Raw genomic sequence first — 17052 nt, 5'->3', positions numbered from 1 at the left:
ACTGTTATGGGGGTTAAACCACCTGGGGAGAGTTTTCCAGACCCCTGTCTTCATATAAGTCTGAGCTTAGATCTCTGCAGAAAACATATAAATCAGAGATGACAAGAGCTACCAGATACTGCTGGCCTATGTGAGATTTAGCAGATAGCAGTCCTGTTCCTTCTTAAGAACACTGGCAGTTCCTCTGCCCATTCACAGTTAACTGGTGCTACCAATTTGTGCACCATTTACAGAAGACACCAGCATGAAACTGCAAGGGTTCACTGACCCAAGGAAAATGATTTTCACAGTCTTGGGATGGAGCTTCAAGTGAATGTTTTGGAATGACCAGGTGTAGTATTTCACTGTCATGGCAGCCTTTAAAGAAATGCTTGTCTTTGGATATGGATGGCTTTCATTTGCCTTTGAGCATCCCTTCCCACCTATTTTCTTTCAACTACCTGTGATGGTACAATGACAGTTTTTCTCTCTCATTTTCAAATTTAATTTGATTTAATAATTATATATAAGTAATTATATTTATGTACTTTACTACCAAGCTTGTATTACATTTGCTGTATCATGTTTTGGTTTTCTTATACATCAGATTCTTCCATGGGACGCTGGAACTTGGGGAAGTTCGAGTGAAAATACATAACCGTCAGTCTTGTGTTGTTTTTTGCTTAAAATGGTAGGAGTGTGCTAGAAATATTGACTGAGTTTCACATCATCTGAAGGCTTCTGTTCCATTTGATTTCACTTTATATGCCATTATAGTATGTTCTGGGATCTAATGGAATGAGCTGATGAACTGAATGGGAATGTTGCTGTTGATTCCCCCTCCCTCCAAGTTAATATCCCAATGATTTTTGGGAGTTAGGCAGGAACTCTGAAACATTTCCATGCTTACTCTTTAATTTACGAACTCTAGATGATTCAACACACTACTTCTTCTCTGTGTTTGTTTTAAATGTGGAATGGTCAAAATTACTACTGTGATAATAGGTTTAATACCAGGGAAGGGATCAAAACTATTGTGACTCTTAGTGCCTTGATAATTTGCCCAGGTCAAATCATCCCTCTGGAATGTGTGACTTATCACTGTTAATAATAATCACCTGAAAGGCTCCCAGGCCCGATCTGCTTTTTCTGGATGATGTGAACTGGACATCACTATAATCCAATGAAGAAATAAATGCAAATTTAAAACTGATCTTCCAATTAATTGGAGAGTTTAGTAAGAAACATATAAAAGTAAAAAACCTTGTACTTCCTCAACAGAGAGATGGAGATCTTCCAACTGCAAAGAAGAAACGCCAGGCAGGGGAGAAGATCATGTACACTTTGGTCTCAGTCCCACATGGAAATGACATTGCATCCCTTTTTGAACTGGATGCCACAACTCTTCAGAGAGCGGACTGCCTGGTCCCAAGGTAAAAAAAAATATGGTTAAACAATAGTGTTTCTCTGAATAATTTTACTGGCAGGTAAGGAATAAAAATCATAATCTTAGTATAATTTTTGTGATATAAAGAGAGCAAGCATAAGTGAAGAACAAGAGTTAAAAAAAATCATTCCTCTTTTGTGAGTAGATTAACATAGTTTGTTTTATTCTTAAAAATAATTCAAATGTGCAGGAGAAAAGAAATTCTGAAAAATTCATAAGAATCATTTATTCTTATTACTTATGTGGCCTGTGGTTACTAAAATAAAAAATGATCTAGAAGCATTTCCATTAATAGTCATGGCATTTATTTTTATTATGTCAAATTAAACATTTCATTCACTCATCATCCACTTGTTCATTTATTTAGTCATTCAGTCAACAAATCTTTTTAAAAAAAATTATTTTATTTATTTGGCTGTGTTGGTTCTTAGCTGCAGCACTCCGGATCTTTGTTGTGGCATGTGGGATCTTTTGTTGTGGTGCACGGGCTCCTTCTTGTGGTGCACGGGGCTCCTTGTTGCGGCCCACGGGCTTCTCTCTAGTTGTGGCAGGGGCTGCAGAGCGTGGGCTCAGTAGTTGCGGCATGTGGGCTTAGTTGCCTCACCGCATGTGGGATCTTAGTTCCCTGACCAGGGATCAAACCCGCGTCCCCTGCATTGGAAGGTGGATTCTTAAGCACTGGACCACCAGGGAAGTCCTTCCGTCAACAAACCTTTATTGAACATCAGTTCCATTCCAGGCATTGCCCTTGGCATTGGGAAGAAAACCATGAGCAAACTGTTTATGAACTTAAATTCAGATGGGAGTGGGAGGCAATAAACAAATAAACATAAAATATAAGGTCAGGTAATAAGAACGCTTTGAAGAAAAATTGAAGAGTATGGGGAGTTCTATTATGAGACCTCCCGATTTAGGACATTCAAGAAAAGATCTGAATGATTTGAAGGGTCAGATCCTCTCCGTACGGGAGAAGTCTTTCAAGCAGCAGGAACACAAAGTGGAAGAATCTTGAGATTTACTAGGTGTCCTGAAGGACCAGCTAAGAGACCAGTCGGCCCCCGGTGAGGGAGGGGAAAGGAGATTGTTAATGAGGGAGTCAGAACTTAATGTAAGAGAGTATTTTACACTCTTTCACTTCGATTTGATTATTTTAGTTAAGGTTTTTTTGTTTTGCCTAGAGCTGTCTACTTTCCAACAATAGCACTCTGATGTGATCTCTAGATGCGTAGGGGAGTTTTGCCCATATATTCAGGTCTAGTGGAATGGTTCTAAATTGTCCTTGGTACAGCATGATTGTCTCGGCCTTGGGCAGGTGGCAGTGGTTAGGCTGAAGGTACCTGCTCAAAATGCAGACATTATTGTGTAGGTTACTTTCAGGGGAGGTAAAAAGTTGCTGTACTAACACTGCCAAGAAACACTGCTCCTTGGACTTCCTCGGCTGTTTCATGGCTGTTCTCATTCATGAGCAATGTAGCTCAGTACACGGCCATACCACCCTGAATGTGCCCAGTCTTGTCTGATCTTGGAAGCTAAGCAGAGTCGGACCTGGTTTATACTTGGATGGGAGAAATGTAGCTGAATCTTGGCCTTATATGAGCCATCTCTCGCTCTGTTGTACCAATAGAAGCCTGTAAAGAAATACCCTCTGAAGGTTTGGCCTGATGCAGGTCTTTGACCTTCTCTTCTGAGTATTGCATCTTAATAAATCCTTACTCTGACTATGCATTTTAGATTTTAACTCAGCAAGAATAGAGTCCTTCTTGAACTCTAACCAAGAAAGTTTGCTTAGGGAAATGATAGAAAGATCTTACTCTAATGTGACTAGACCCAAGACAAGCCCCTGAGCCTCACTTTATGTGGAAGGTTTCATCTATTCCTGTTTCAGAACTGCTGAAGCCCTTCTCAGTATCGAACAGAATTTTGTATTAACATAGATTCATTTGTCATTAATTGTTTTAAAGCTAACACTAATTAACACTTAATAATGACTACTATTATAACTCTGAAGTGCTGGCTGTGTGCTAAGCACTATGTCAGCTTCTTTATAAATGTCTTATTTAATGCTGGCAGCAACTCTTACAGATCAGGAACTAAGGACTTAGAGCAGTGCTTTTCAAGTTGGCTCTAAACTGGAATCACCTGGGCAGCATTGAGCCCTCTCCATGCTCTGGCCACACCAAGACCAGTGAAATCAGAGTCTTGGGGGCAGGATGCAGGCTTTACTTTTAAAAATCAGTACCCAGGTGATTCCAATGCGGGGTCAAATCCTTCTCAAACTTTACACTCTGTAGTGCTTCTCACACTTTAATGTGTACTGAACCACCTGGGGATCTAATGGCAGCTCAGATTCTGATCTGCTTGGTCTAGGGTGGGGTCTGAGGTCTGCATTGCTAACAGACCCTCAGATAATGCTGATGCTCCTGATTTGTGGACTAGACTTTTAAGTATCAAGGGCTTGGAGCAGGGGTTCCCAGTCTTCAGTGCGCGTTGGAATATCTGGGGATCTTTAAAAAGTACTGATGCCTCCTCTTACTCCCAGACATCCTGATTTAAATGGTGTGTGGTGCAGCTTGGGCAATAGGGTTGTAAAAGCTCTCCAGGTGATTCTAACGTGTAGCCAAGTTGGGGAACCACTGGCTCAGTGTGATTAGGTTGATTGATCCTTGTCAAGCTCATGAAGTGGAATTTGATCCTGGATTGTGTGAACTCAAAATCTGTACTCTTAACCGCTATGCTACTGTGCCTTCATAGCTTAGACATTCAGATTATATCGAGATTTTAACAATGGATTTAAGTGGTGTGGGTCCTAAAGAGTTACTCATTTCCAAAATTCTTGGAAATTGCGGGTTATTATGCTCAAGTATAGTCTCTTTAGCTTGGAACCCAGCCATCTAGGTTGACTCCATAAGCAGCTATAGAAGGTCCAGGAGTAAGAATAGGGGGAACGACACAGAGCTGAATAAGCTATGGCCCCACTTTCCAGATGCTTAAAATATCAATACAATGAGGAAGATAACTGAGTCCAAGTGACATCTCCTGTATAATTCCATGCAGAAGATAAGTGGTAATACAGAGGTATTTCAGGATTGGACCTTTGCTGATTATTTGGACAAGGATTGGACCTTTGCTGTTTTAGATTTTTGAAGCAATCTCTTTTTCTTTTTTTGCACTTAATTTATTTGAAACTTTGTTCACGTCTTGCTAAAGCATTCTAATATTTCGTTCCAAGTGTGATAGCGTTATAGCAGGCACCGCTGTGCAGGGCAACAGAACATCTATTACAAACATACCGTGTTTCACAGTGCTTTCCCCTGGAAGAGCAGACTCTATACTTTCTGGCGGCATTTTTTTTAGTCCTGTGGGTATTACTTCCTCTAGAATATGTTCTTTTATTTTACCTGATAGTCCACAAGGTGGATCTTTGCGGGGGTCTCTTTTAGAAACACCACGAGAGGGACCAGGTGTGGGACTACCACTGCATTCACCAAAATGGTCAGTTACCCATTCTCTAGCTACTGCTAACAAAAATTGCTTGTAAGACATTTTATTCAGTGCATTAACTCAGTCTCTATTTTATCTACTTTTATGAATGAGAAGAATCATGATGTTTGAGAATGAATCTCTTTCCCTGAAGTCCTTGGCGTTTTATTTGATTTTCTCTTATTGGCCTTAATGCTTTCTGCCTCATGTTATATGACTTATTTATCTTATCTTTCCTACTGAACTTTCAGCAACTTGAAGGCAGAGAACTTACCTCAGTGGTTTTCTTTTAATAGATACTTTATCCATTTTGTTAAAGAAATAATGATAATAGATTCACCAAAAAATGATAATATTTGAGCTGGATGAAGCTCTAGCTGTCCTTTCTTATGCACTCTCTCTCAGTTCACATATAGTTGATTCTTATTATTTCTGGAACATGAATTAGCAAATACTGACCCATTGCTTCTAAGGGAAATGCAGAGTTAGGTTCCTGCAAGCCTCTGGGCACAATATTTTTGTCAATCAATCAATACTCAACCTTATTTTATATGTGTTTTTGTTTAAAGACACCTTATTTAATATATATTGTTTCCATAGCGTTGAATTCACTGCCATCATCACTATAACTCATGACTGAATGAAGCATCTCTTACATGAGTTATTTTCTCCGTAATGCACATCACAGTCTTGCTCTATAGCAACACAAGACAGCACTTCAGCACTATGCTTAGGACTGTTTTAAACAATGAATTCACTAACAATAGATAGTGAAAAACATGGCGCCAGACAGACCACAGAAAGACACTTGTTGACAGTATGAGAGCAGAAACAAGAAGGAAGAGCATCGTGTTGTTCAGCCTCACTGGGAATGTGAGTGGCAGGGAATCAAATTTTTTTGCCACTCCGTGTATGTCTGAGAATGACTTCCAAAGTGGCCCAAGTATTGATTTTGGGGTTACGGATAAATTTTTGTGAGTGGGCAAATTCACAGGTATGGAATCTGCGATTAGTGCGGATCCACTGCACTATGTACGCAAATTCACAGGTATGGAATCTGCGATTAGTGCGGACCCACTGCACTACGTACGCAAATTCACAGGTATGGAATCTGCGATTAGTGCGGACCCACTGCACTACGTACGCAAATTCACAGGTGTGGAATCTGCGATTAGTGCGGACCCACTGCACTACGTACGCAAATTCACAGGTGTGGAATCTGCGATTAGTGCGGACCCACTGCACTACGTACGCAAATTCACAGGTGTGGAATCTGCGATTAGTGCGGATCCACTGCACTACGTACGCAAATTCACAGGTGTGGAATCTGCGATTAGTGCGGACCCACTGCACTACGTACGCAAATTCACAGGTATGGAATCTGCGATTAGTGCGGACCCACTGCACTACGTACGCAAATTCACAGGTATGGAATCTGCGATTAGTGCGGACCCACTGCACTACGTACGCAAATTCACAGGTATGGAATCTGCGATTAGTGCGGACCCACTGCACTACGTACGCAAATTCACAGGTATGGAATCTGCGATTAGTGCGGACCCACTGCACTACGTACGCAAATTCACAGGTATGGAATCTGCGATTAGTGCGGACCCACTGCACTACGTACGCAAATTCACAGGTATGGAATCTGCGATTAGTGCGGACCCACTGCACTACGTACGCAAATTCACAGGTATGGAATCTGCGACTAGTGCGGACCCACTGCACTATGTACGCAAATTCACAGGTATGGAATCTGCGATTAGTGCGGACCCACTGCACTATGTACGCAAATTCACAGGTATGGAATCTGCGATTAGTGCGGACCCGCTGCACTATGTACGCAAATTCACAGGTAGGGAATCTGCGATTAGTGCGGACCCACTGCACTACGTACTTTTACGCATGGATGATTAAACCACAAAAGGGACTGCAATCAGACAGCAGTTTTAACTCAGATGGTTACACGGTCAGTGCTTCTTACTCTAGTAGGCATCAGAATTGCCTGGAAAGGCTGGTAAAATCCTGTTGGATCTCACCCTCGGAGCTTCTGATTCAGTGGACTGGGATGAAGCCTCAGAATTTGCATTTCTAACTAGTTCTTAGGTGATGCTGATGTTGCTGGTCCAGGGACCAGATTTTGAGAACCACTGGTTTATGTAATAATACTGCATGCTTTGAAATAGCCTATAGTTCAGATATTCCCCTTAAACCAGACTGATCTGCACTTGAGTCAGTTACTAAGTCTAAAAATATATTTATATTCATATCATGTATGAAACTGGTAAATATGTTGATATGTAAGTGTGCTACTTTTTTATAATCTGTGTTTTTAATACTATTTTGCTTTTAGGAATTCATACGTTCGGTTGAGACATTTATGTACAAACACGTGGGTAACCAGTACTAGCATCCCCATAGACACAGATGAAGAGAGGCCTGTTATGTTGAAGGTAAATGTTGCTGAGAATGGTTTACTTTTCAGCCAGATGTTGTGTGAATAGGATTAGGGGGTGACTGACATGTTCTTACACTTGAGCTTCACCAGTATTAGAGATTATTGCAATTAATTTCATCAGGCACTCGTGCCTACCAGTTGCTTTAGGTAGCTGAACTTAGAGGCTAGACTGCAGCCGGGCTGTGATTCAGGAAGATGTAGCAGAGATACCAAAAGAGTGGGAGTAGCATATAGAACGGGAAGAAGATTCTAGGAGGGCATTTCCTCTCCTCTGTTGAAACTGAAGCAAAGAACATGTGTGAAAGGGATACATTTCTAGTCGGGCTTTGAAAATAAGGCAGGAAATGGGCACGGGAAATCTGTGTCCCTACAGCCTTTCATAGTGGATGATGCATGTAGGAATTACTGTGTTTGGATTCTCTACTCCTGTTTTATATCTCTTAAACAGTACTAAGACGTGTTAGTAGTTGAAGAATATTGCATAGTTATTTAGTAAAACAACTAATCTTAGTGGAAAAACACATTGCAGATTGGAACTTGCCAAACAAAAGAAGATAAAGAAGCTTTTGCCATTGTGTCTGTCCCGCTGTCTGAGGTCCGAGACTTAGACTTCGCCAATGACGCAAATAAAGTGCTGGCGACCACAGTTAAAAAGCTGGAAAACGGCACAATAACTCAGAATGAAAGGAGGTTAGTGACTTTTAAAATGACTTTTAAATCATAGAGTCAGTTGTCAACTCTTGCAGTAGACCTCAGGTAAATGAATGACTCTAAGGGAATATGTAGAATGGTCTCCATAGCAGCACACCTGCTTCTGAATGAGCAGATCCCGGTGAGTGAATGAAAATGGTGACATTAAAATCTGGTGGAATATTTACTTTTTCCATTTTAGCTTGGCTTGAACACAGTTGTTTTTAGTTACTTTCTGGTCCTTCCTTTTAAATGTTTCGTAAGAGATGCCTTTTGCTGCACTTGATTTGATATTTGAGTTGGGAGTTCTAAAGGTCCTAAAAGAGGTTTTATGTTTTTCTCTTCTTACTTATTCAAGATACATTTCTCTGCACAAGTACCACGAAACAAGCATGTTATATAATACCAGCAAACAATCTGCAAAGTGTACCTCTCTGCCCTTGTAACTGCCTCAGAGAAACTGGATCTTTGATTCTTCAACTCTGGTTTTGGAAATAAGTGAGACAGAGAATGATACTGATAGCTATCAATCATTTCATCCCTAATTTATGTTGGTACCATGTTAGGCACCATAAATATATTTCTCTAGTCCTTCAAACAGCCCTGAGATGGACATTACTCCCATCTTACATAAAGGAAAATTGAAAGGTTAAGCAAATTAGGTAAGGTCACACAGTAAGTGGGGGATTTAATCATGTATGGTTTTAAAATCCATAGGTTTCCAACACACCAGAGCACAAGCATTGTCTGTATTTCTCCACTTCATGGTCTGCTATATACCTTTCAATTTGAACAAGAAAAAGCTATTTACCAATTTCCCAGGCATTCATACGTTGGAACTCTCATACACAGCTGGTGAGATGATAATTGGTATAAGCACTTTGGGACATAGTTTGACAGTAATGAGCGAAGTTAAAGAAGCAGCCTCTCCTCATGTAAGTGGAATCACGTAGTGTTTGTCCTTCTGTGACTGGCTCATTTCACTAAGCATAATGTCCTCCAATTTTATCCACATTGTCACATGTGACAGGATTTCCTTATTTTTTAAAGTTGAATAATATTCTTAGGACAGTTTTCTTGTGCAAACTGTCAAGATGCTGAATGAAATAGGTGGGTACAGATGGAGAGGGAGGGTGCAGATTGCTGACATTAAAGTATTGACCTCCACATTCTGGTTCTCCTAATATCACAGCTGTGGGGAGTCAGAACCGAGAGAACGGCCGACTGCATGATTTGGTTCATTTTCTTAACTGCATATGTAATCTTCGGATGATGATAAAATAGATTATAGAAAAACTGAAAAAAAAGTTGAATAATATTCTATCATAGGTGTATATTGCATTTTCTTTATGCATTCATCCATTGATGGACATTTAGTTTCCATATTTGGCTGTTGTTAATAACGTTGTAAAATAACTCATAGAAACAGAGACTAGACTGGTGGTTGCCAGGGGCTGGGGGGAGGGAGAAATGAGGAGTTTCTGTTTAACGGGTATGAAGTTTCATTTATATGAGATGAAGATCGGCTGTACAACATTGTTCCTGTAGTTAACAATACTGTATATGCACATAAAAATTTAAAACGGTAGATCTCATGTGTTCCTAACACACATGCACGCGTGCGCCTGCGCACACACAATCACACACACACACACACACACACACACACACAACACACACACAGAAGCAAGTAGTCCATGACTTACCAATTCTGCTCCTAGGCTGAACATTCTTGAACATCTGTCCAAAAGATGTTTCTATATGTGTGCACCAGGACACATTTAAGAATGTTCAGCCTTAGTCTAAATAACCCCAAACTGAAAACTGTTAAATGTCCATCACCAGTTGAATACAGTTTCGGTATCGTCATATGGTGGAATACATATATAACAATGAAAATACATGACCTACATCTATGTACAACTACATGGATAAATCTAATAAACTTTAGATTGAGTGAGAACAAGACACAAATGTATTCAGCCTAAGATTACTTGTAAAGTCCAAAATCAAGCAAAATTGAACTCTTTGGTGTTTAAGAAATTGGCAGAACTATAAAGAAACACAAGGAAAGAATTGTCACAGAAATCAGGATGGTGTTCTCGGGGGGAGGGATTTGAGGAGACTTTTTCAATGTTCCACTTCCTACTCTGCGTGGTGGCTTGATAAGGTTCACATGGTAAGCATTCCATAATGAAACACATATGTTTTATGAACTTTTACATCTCTGTCTCACAATACAAAGGAACAGAAAAATCCAAGTTGCTTCCTTCCAGCCCTGTCAATAGAAAAAGTCATAAATATGCAAACCAGTGGAATAGTTATTTCTCAGCTTCCTCTGTTCTTACCTCTGTTTCCCCCCTAACAAACCTGCATTTGAAAACCACTCTTGTGTATGCAATCGACCTCCAACCCCGTCGGGTGAAATGAATAAAGGCCACAAGCTGAAGCAGCTGCTCCCCTGTTCTGGACGACAGATAATTAAATATCAGAACTAAATTGTGACAGGCAATGGAATCCCATGTGTAGATACCACTTTTTTTATGTCTGTTATTTAGCTATTAACTCTGCTTTTGATGAATCTGTTTCTTTGTCTCTGTCATTGTCACATACGCACAGAAATTTCCTCAGCCTCGCTAAAAAGTCTCCCTTGCTAAGTATTAAGGTGTTCCTTGAAGAAAAGGACAAATAAAGATTGATTATGAGCACTCCGCCATTGCCGACTGTAACTCTTCTTCAGTTACTGCCGGAGAGAATCTTAACCTCTCGAGATGTTTTCTCAGGAAGGTGGTGGACCAGGACTGACCAGGGATTGTGCATTTTTATTCCCCTGCTATTTTAGAGTGAAAAACATCATAGCAAAAAGAAGGTCTTGCCTGAGAAATAGGAAGTTGCAACGATTGATCTTCATTTAGTAATTTCCAAAAAGCCACCTGCCATCAAAACTCATTCAAAGCTGCCTGTCAGTACAGGGGAGCTTATAGGCTTAGTTGAATGTGTTTATATTATTTTCTCAGTTTTAGAATTTGATATAAAATTCTTTCTGAAAATTCCACACAACTCTGACTCCCTCCCCTTCCCAGAGAATGAAGTTATTATTAGAGATTCTTTTACTCAAAACCACGAAGAATGTTACAAGGTCAAAGGGAACATGTTAGAATATAGGAGATCTGTCTGAAAATGCCTGTATTGTTCCAACCCTTCCTCCCCCACCTCCGCTCCCCTTTCATTCACCCCAGGAGTGGGCTCCAGAGGCACAGCTCCTGTGTTCTGCTCCAAGATCCTCAACCTCAGATATTTTTTTCGTGGAATTTTCTTCTGCATAGCTGCACCAACAAAATAGACAGTATTGGGAACACATTGGGGTGGGAGAGGAGAGAGGATGGAGGGGGGTAAATCTGTTCAGAGCTGGAGGAGGTGAGTCATGCACCACGTTTTACCTCTGAGGGTACAGAAAAAGAGGTGGGGTTCGTCTGCTGCTTTTACAGTTCAGTGTCCATTTGTTTTCAGTGTTACTGAACTCCTGGTCCATGCCAGGCACTGGGCGCTGCAGCGTGTGTACCCACAGTGCCAATGCAGTGGTGAACAGCCCAGACCCCAGCCAAGTCTTTCTGCAATTTGGGGGCTTGAGCACTGGTTCGAATTCCTCGTGATAGGATTTCAGGATCTAGAGCAGGGGTCATCCAACATGTGATCACCAGATCAGATGTCCTGATTCAAAGTTAATATTTTCCTATAGCAGCATCATCTCCCCTTGAATTTTTATTTGCCTGATGCTACTATCTTGACAACAGCTAACTTTTGTTTAGTGTTTGACTAGATGTCTTTTTTTCAATATCCATTTGTTTCAGATTTCCCGGTCATTTTGTTTTGTTAATGTCTCTTGTGAGCGGCTGAGAGCTGGATTTTTAAAATCTAATCTGGTAGTCTATTTGAATTTGCTAAAGTTTAATTACTTTGCATTTGATAAATAATGTGTTTGGACTTAATACCTATGGGTATCTTATTTTGTTATTTTCTTTCTTTAGTGTAGCTTTTTTTTTTCTTTTCCTCCACTTCTTTCTTGCTTTCTGTTAGATTGATGAAGTTTTTATTTTCTCCCGATTTTTCCTTTTCTTCTACTGGTTTAAAAGCTATAGATCATATTTCTGTTCTTTCGCAAGTGCCCTTATGTTCTTGTCATACATTTCAACTATATATTCTTTCTTACAAAACTTGAAGATATTAAATATTTCTTTCTCTCATGGTAGAAAAATGCCTCAGAATGCTTTAATTGTACACTGACATTCTACCTCCCATCTTTTTTTGGAATAGTTGTCTAAAACCATAGTTCTGTGTTTATTCTTTAAATTACTTGTGTCACGTAAATTATGATGTATCACTTTTTATTACTGAAAATCCAGTTCCTAAAAATTTCTTTTAATTATTAATTATATTTCTTAATGTATTTTACCTCTTGTTCTGCTTGCTTTTATTTCTTGCATCTCACTCCTCTCTGGGTTCACTTTTCTTCTTGCTGAAATTTGTTCTTTAGTCTATTCAAAGAGGTTATAAATCTTATTAATCTTCATGTATGTGAGAATGTCTTTATTTTTCCTCCCCTCTTAAGTGATACTTTATGTATGGAATGCTAGCTTGACAGTTCTTTTTTTTTTAGTATTTTAAAGTTGTAATTTAATTATTTTCTATTATCTCTTGTTGCCATTAAGAATTGTTATTCTTTATTGGCATTTTTCTTTACTTTCTGATAATTTTCTGTTTTTTTTTTCCTTTGATGTCCTAAAATTTCACTACAATGTGTTTACAAGTAACTTTTATTTTTGTTTTTCCCACTTGACATTTAGGGTATGCTTTTGATCAGAATACTTAAGTCTTCCTTCAATTCTGGAAAATTTTCAGCCATTTTCTTTCAGGTATTACTTCTTTGTCTTCTCCTCTTATCTCTCTTCTGGAACTCCTATTAGGTGTATGTTGGATCCTCTTAATTCATCTTTTTTATCTTTTAAATTTCCTTTTATAATTTGCCTTTTAGAATCTGTTGCTTTCTGGATCGATTTTTTTCAATACTGTCTATATTGTAAGTCACTACTTTTTCTTAGAATGTGTGTATAATAGTTTACCTTCATGAATTATATTTTTATTTAAATGATTATAATTTTATTTCTCAGATTTCTATTGATTCTTTTGCATAGCCATCTTTTCTTCATTTGTATATGCCCTCTTTTATATATGTTGTCTTTTTTGGTATATAGTTATTTTCTTTGTCTCTTTGAGGGTTGGAAACACTTATTTAAAAGTTATTTTGAAATTGTTCTGTTACTTGAATTTTGTTGGCAACGAATTGGCCTCCTGATTTTTTAGTATGATGGTTGGCTTTCTTAATGTCAGTTTTTCTCATGTGCTTTGGAATTTAAATATGCAGGCTCTTCTTGGATGGGCGATTTTTGCTTATCCTCTCTCTACATTCACTCATCTTTTTTATTAGTTTTATGGTTGCCTCTACCTGGCTTGCCTCAACAAGTCTGGAGCCAGATCTGATATTGAGGGCTGAGAGTTCATGTCTTATGGTAATTTAAGGCTTTAGCCATTGAGATCACAGGTGGGTATGTCCAGTCCTGTCTGTGCTTCCTCTCTTTCCTCCTACCACTCACTGTACAGCTAGGGCCCAAACAGGGATCACCACATTTTTAAGGTTCCTTTAAGAGACAAGAGAACATAATATCTCTGGAATTTGGGGGTGGAGTTTATGATCCTTGGAAGTGTGCTGAAATTTGGATGTGGTGGCTAAATTCTGGATTATGGATGTGTCCACTTAACTCCCTTCCATTGCAGGAGGTAAATCTGGAGATAAGATCAAGATGCTTCCTAACTGAATACATTCCATACTTTGCTAGAGTCGCTGAATCTCTTAAATTGTAGTTTTCTTATTGATGTTATCATGATTGATCATGATAATAACGGTGAATAATTATGCTAACGTATGTGGATAAAGCTTATTTATTTATTGAAGTATAGTAGATTTACAATGTTATGTTTCTAGTGTACAGCAAAGTGATTCAGTTATACATAAATATACATATTCTTCTTCATATTCTTTTCCATTCCAGTTTATTACAGGATACTGAATATCGTTCCCTGCGCTATACAATAAGACCTTGTTGTTTATCTATTTTATATATAGTAGTTTGTGTCTGCTAATCCCAAACTCCTAATTTATCCATCCTCCACCCCCTTTCGCATTTGATAACCGTAAGTCTGTTTTCTATGTCTCTGAGTCTGTTTCTATAAATAAGTTGTAAATAAGTTCATTTGTGTCATATTTTAGATTCCACATGTAAGTGATATCATATGGTATTTGTCTTTCTCTGTCTGACTTACTTCACTTAATATGATAATCTCCAGGTCCATCCATGTGGCTGCAAATGGCATTATTTCATTCTTTTTTATGGCTGAGTAATATTCTATTGTGTATATATATACCACATCTTCTTGAATAAAACATATTTAAATATTTGTTGGATAGCTTTTGTTGTATCCAAAAATTCACATACGGCGCAACTCCCTGGTGGACTACTACCTGGGATCATAAAAAACTTCATATAGAAAATGAAAAATCCCAGGAAGGAGGAAGAAGAAGGCTAAGGGGGGAACTGTTTTCCAGGCACTTTAGGTACTAGATGCCACTGAAGTTCAAGTAATTGTTAAAATAATAACTGAAATGTAGAATTTAAAGGTGAACATTAGTGTATGATTTTAGAATATTATGATTTTTATAGATCAGGTAATACTTTCAGAACAATTTAGAGCATCTGATTGCTTACTCTTGTCTTTCTATGAAGTTCAATTAAGTTTTTCCTCTTTTGTACAGGGAGAAATTGAAATGTAGTGAACATTAAGAGATGTAGATTGATAAAAATAGAACTACCATACGACCCAGCAATCCCACTACTGGGCATATACCCTGAAAAAACCATAATTCAAAAAGAGTCATGTACCACAATGTTCATTGCAGCTCAATTAACAATAACCAGGACATGGAAGCAACCTATGTGTCCATTGACAGATGAATGGATGAAGAAGATGTGGCACATAAATACAATGGAATATTACTCAGGCCTAAAAAGAGATGAAATTGAGTTATTTGTAGTGAGGTGGATGGACCTAGAGTCTGTAATACAGAGTGAAGTAAGTCAGAAAGAGAAAAACAAATAACATATGCTAACACATATATATGGAAAAAAAAAAAGTTCTGAAGAACATAGGGACAGGACAGGAGTAAAGACGCAGAAGTAGAAAATGGACTTGAGAATAAGTGGTGCTGGGAAAACTGGACAGGTACATGTAAAAGTATGAGGTTAGATCACTCCCTAACACCATACACAAAAATAAACTCACAATGGATTAACGACCTAAATGTAAGGCCAGAAACTATCAAACTCTTAGAGGAAAACATAGGCAGAATACTCTATGACACAAATCACAGCAAGATCCTTTTTGACCCTCCTCCTAGAGAAATGGAAATAAAAACAAAAATAAACAAATGGGACCTAATGAAACTTCAAAGCTTTTGCACAGCAAAAGAAGCCATAAACAAGACCAAAAGCCAACCCTCAGAATGGGAGAAAATATTTGGAAATGAAGCAACTGACAAAGGATTAATCTCCAAAATTTGTATGCAGCTCAATAACAAAAAAACAAACAACCCATTCCAAAAATGGGCAGAAGACCTAAATAGACATTTCTCCAAAGAAGATATACACACTGCCAACAAACACATGAAAGAATGCTCAACATCATTAATCATTAGAGAAATGCAAATCAAAACTACAATGAGATATCATCTCACACCAGTCAGAATGGCCATCATCAAAAAAATCTGGAAACAATAAATGCTGGAGAGGGTGTGGAGAAAAGGGAACACTCTTGCACTGCTGGTGGGAATGTGAATTGGTTCAGCTACTATGGAGAACAGTATGGAGGTTCCTTAAAACCCTACAAATAGAACTACCATATGACCCAGCAATCCCACTATTGGGCATATACCCTGAGAAAACCATAATTCAAAAAGAGTCATGTACCAAAATGTTCATTGCAGCTCTGTTTACAATAGCCCGGAGATGGAAGCAACCTAAGTGTCCATCATCGGATGAATGGATAAAGAAGATGTGGCACATATATACAATGGAATATTACTCAGCCATAAAAAGAAACGAAATTGAGCTATTTGTAATGAGGTGGATAGACCTAGAGTCTGTCATACAGAGTGAAGTAAGTCAGAAAGAGAAAGACAAATACCGTATGCTAACACATATATATGGAATTTAAGAAAAAAAATGTCATGAAGAACCTAGGGGTAAGACAGGAATAAAGACACAGACCTACTAGAGAATGGACTTGAGGATATGGGGAGGGGGAAGGGTAAGCTGTGACGAAGTGAGAGAGAGGCATGGACATATATACACTACCAAACGTAAGGTAGATAGCTAGTGGGAAGCAGCCGCATAGCACAGGGATATCGGCTCGGTGCTTTGTGACTGCCTGGAGGGGTGGGATAGGGAGGGTGGGAGGGAGGGAGACGCAAGAGGGAAGAGATATGGGAACATATGTATATGTATAACTGATTCACTTTGTTATAAAGCAGAAACAACAACAACAAAAAAGAAAATGGACTTGAGGACATGAGGAGGGGGAAGGGTAAGCTGGGGTGAAGTGAGAGAGTGGCATGGACATATATACAGTACCAAATGTGAAATAGATAGCTAGTGGGAAGCAGCCACATAGCACAGGGAGATTAGCTCGGTGCTTTGTGACCACCTAGAGGGGTGGGATAGGGAGGGTGGGAGGGGATGCAACAGGAAGGAGATATGGGGATATATGTATATGTATAGCTGATTCACTTTGTTACACAGCAGAAACTAACACACGATTGTAAAGCAATTATGCTCCAATAAAGATGCTAAAAAAAAAAAAAAAGAAATGTAGTCTAAGTTAATAG

The 17052-nt window shown here is 38.8% G+C and overlaps 1 protein-coding gene across 4 annotated transcripts in view; it reads left to right on the top strand.

Annotated features, from left to right (window-relative positions):
- ITPR2 (inositol 1,4,5-trisphosphate receptor type 2) overlaps positions 1 to 17052 on the top strand; it is a 562910-nt gene that overhangs the window by 179466 nt on the left and 366392 nt on the right. For all 4 annotated transcript variants that reach the window (XR_002645176.2, XM_089919972.1, XM_022577817.3 and 1 more), the window contains 3 exons: positions 1261 to 1412; positions 7263 to 7362; positions 7897 to 8057. Coding sequence is in view for 3 of the 4 variants with exons in the window: in XM_089919972.1 (XP_089776098.1) it covers positions 1261 to 1412; positions 7263 to 7362; positions 7897 to 8057 (413 nt within the window). In the remaining variant the exon portion in view is untranslated. The remainder of the gene's footprint in view (positions 1 to 1260; positions 1413 to 7262; positions 7363 to 7896; positions 8058 to 17052) is intronic.

The sequence above is a fragment of the Delphinapterus leucas genome, chromosome 11, assembly GCF_059928025.1.
Source record: "Delphinapterus leucas isolate spDelLeu-1000000601 "Yukka" chromosome 11, BTC_Dleu_Yukka2, whole genome shotgun sequence".
Lineage (NCBI taxonomy): Eukaryota > Metazoa > Chordata > Mammalia > Artiodactyla > Monodontidae > Delphinapterus > Delphinapterus leucas.
Note: the sequence above shows the minus strand (reverse complement) of the source record. Positions and strands in the feature narration are given on the sequence as shown.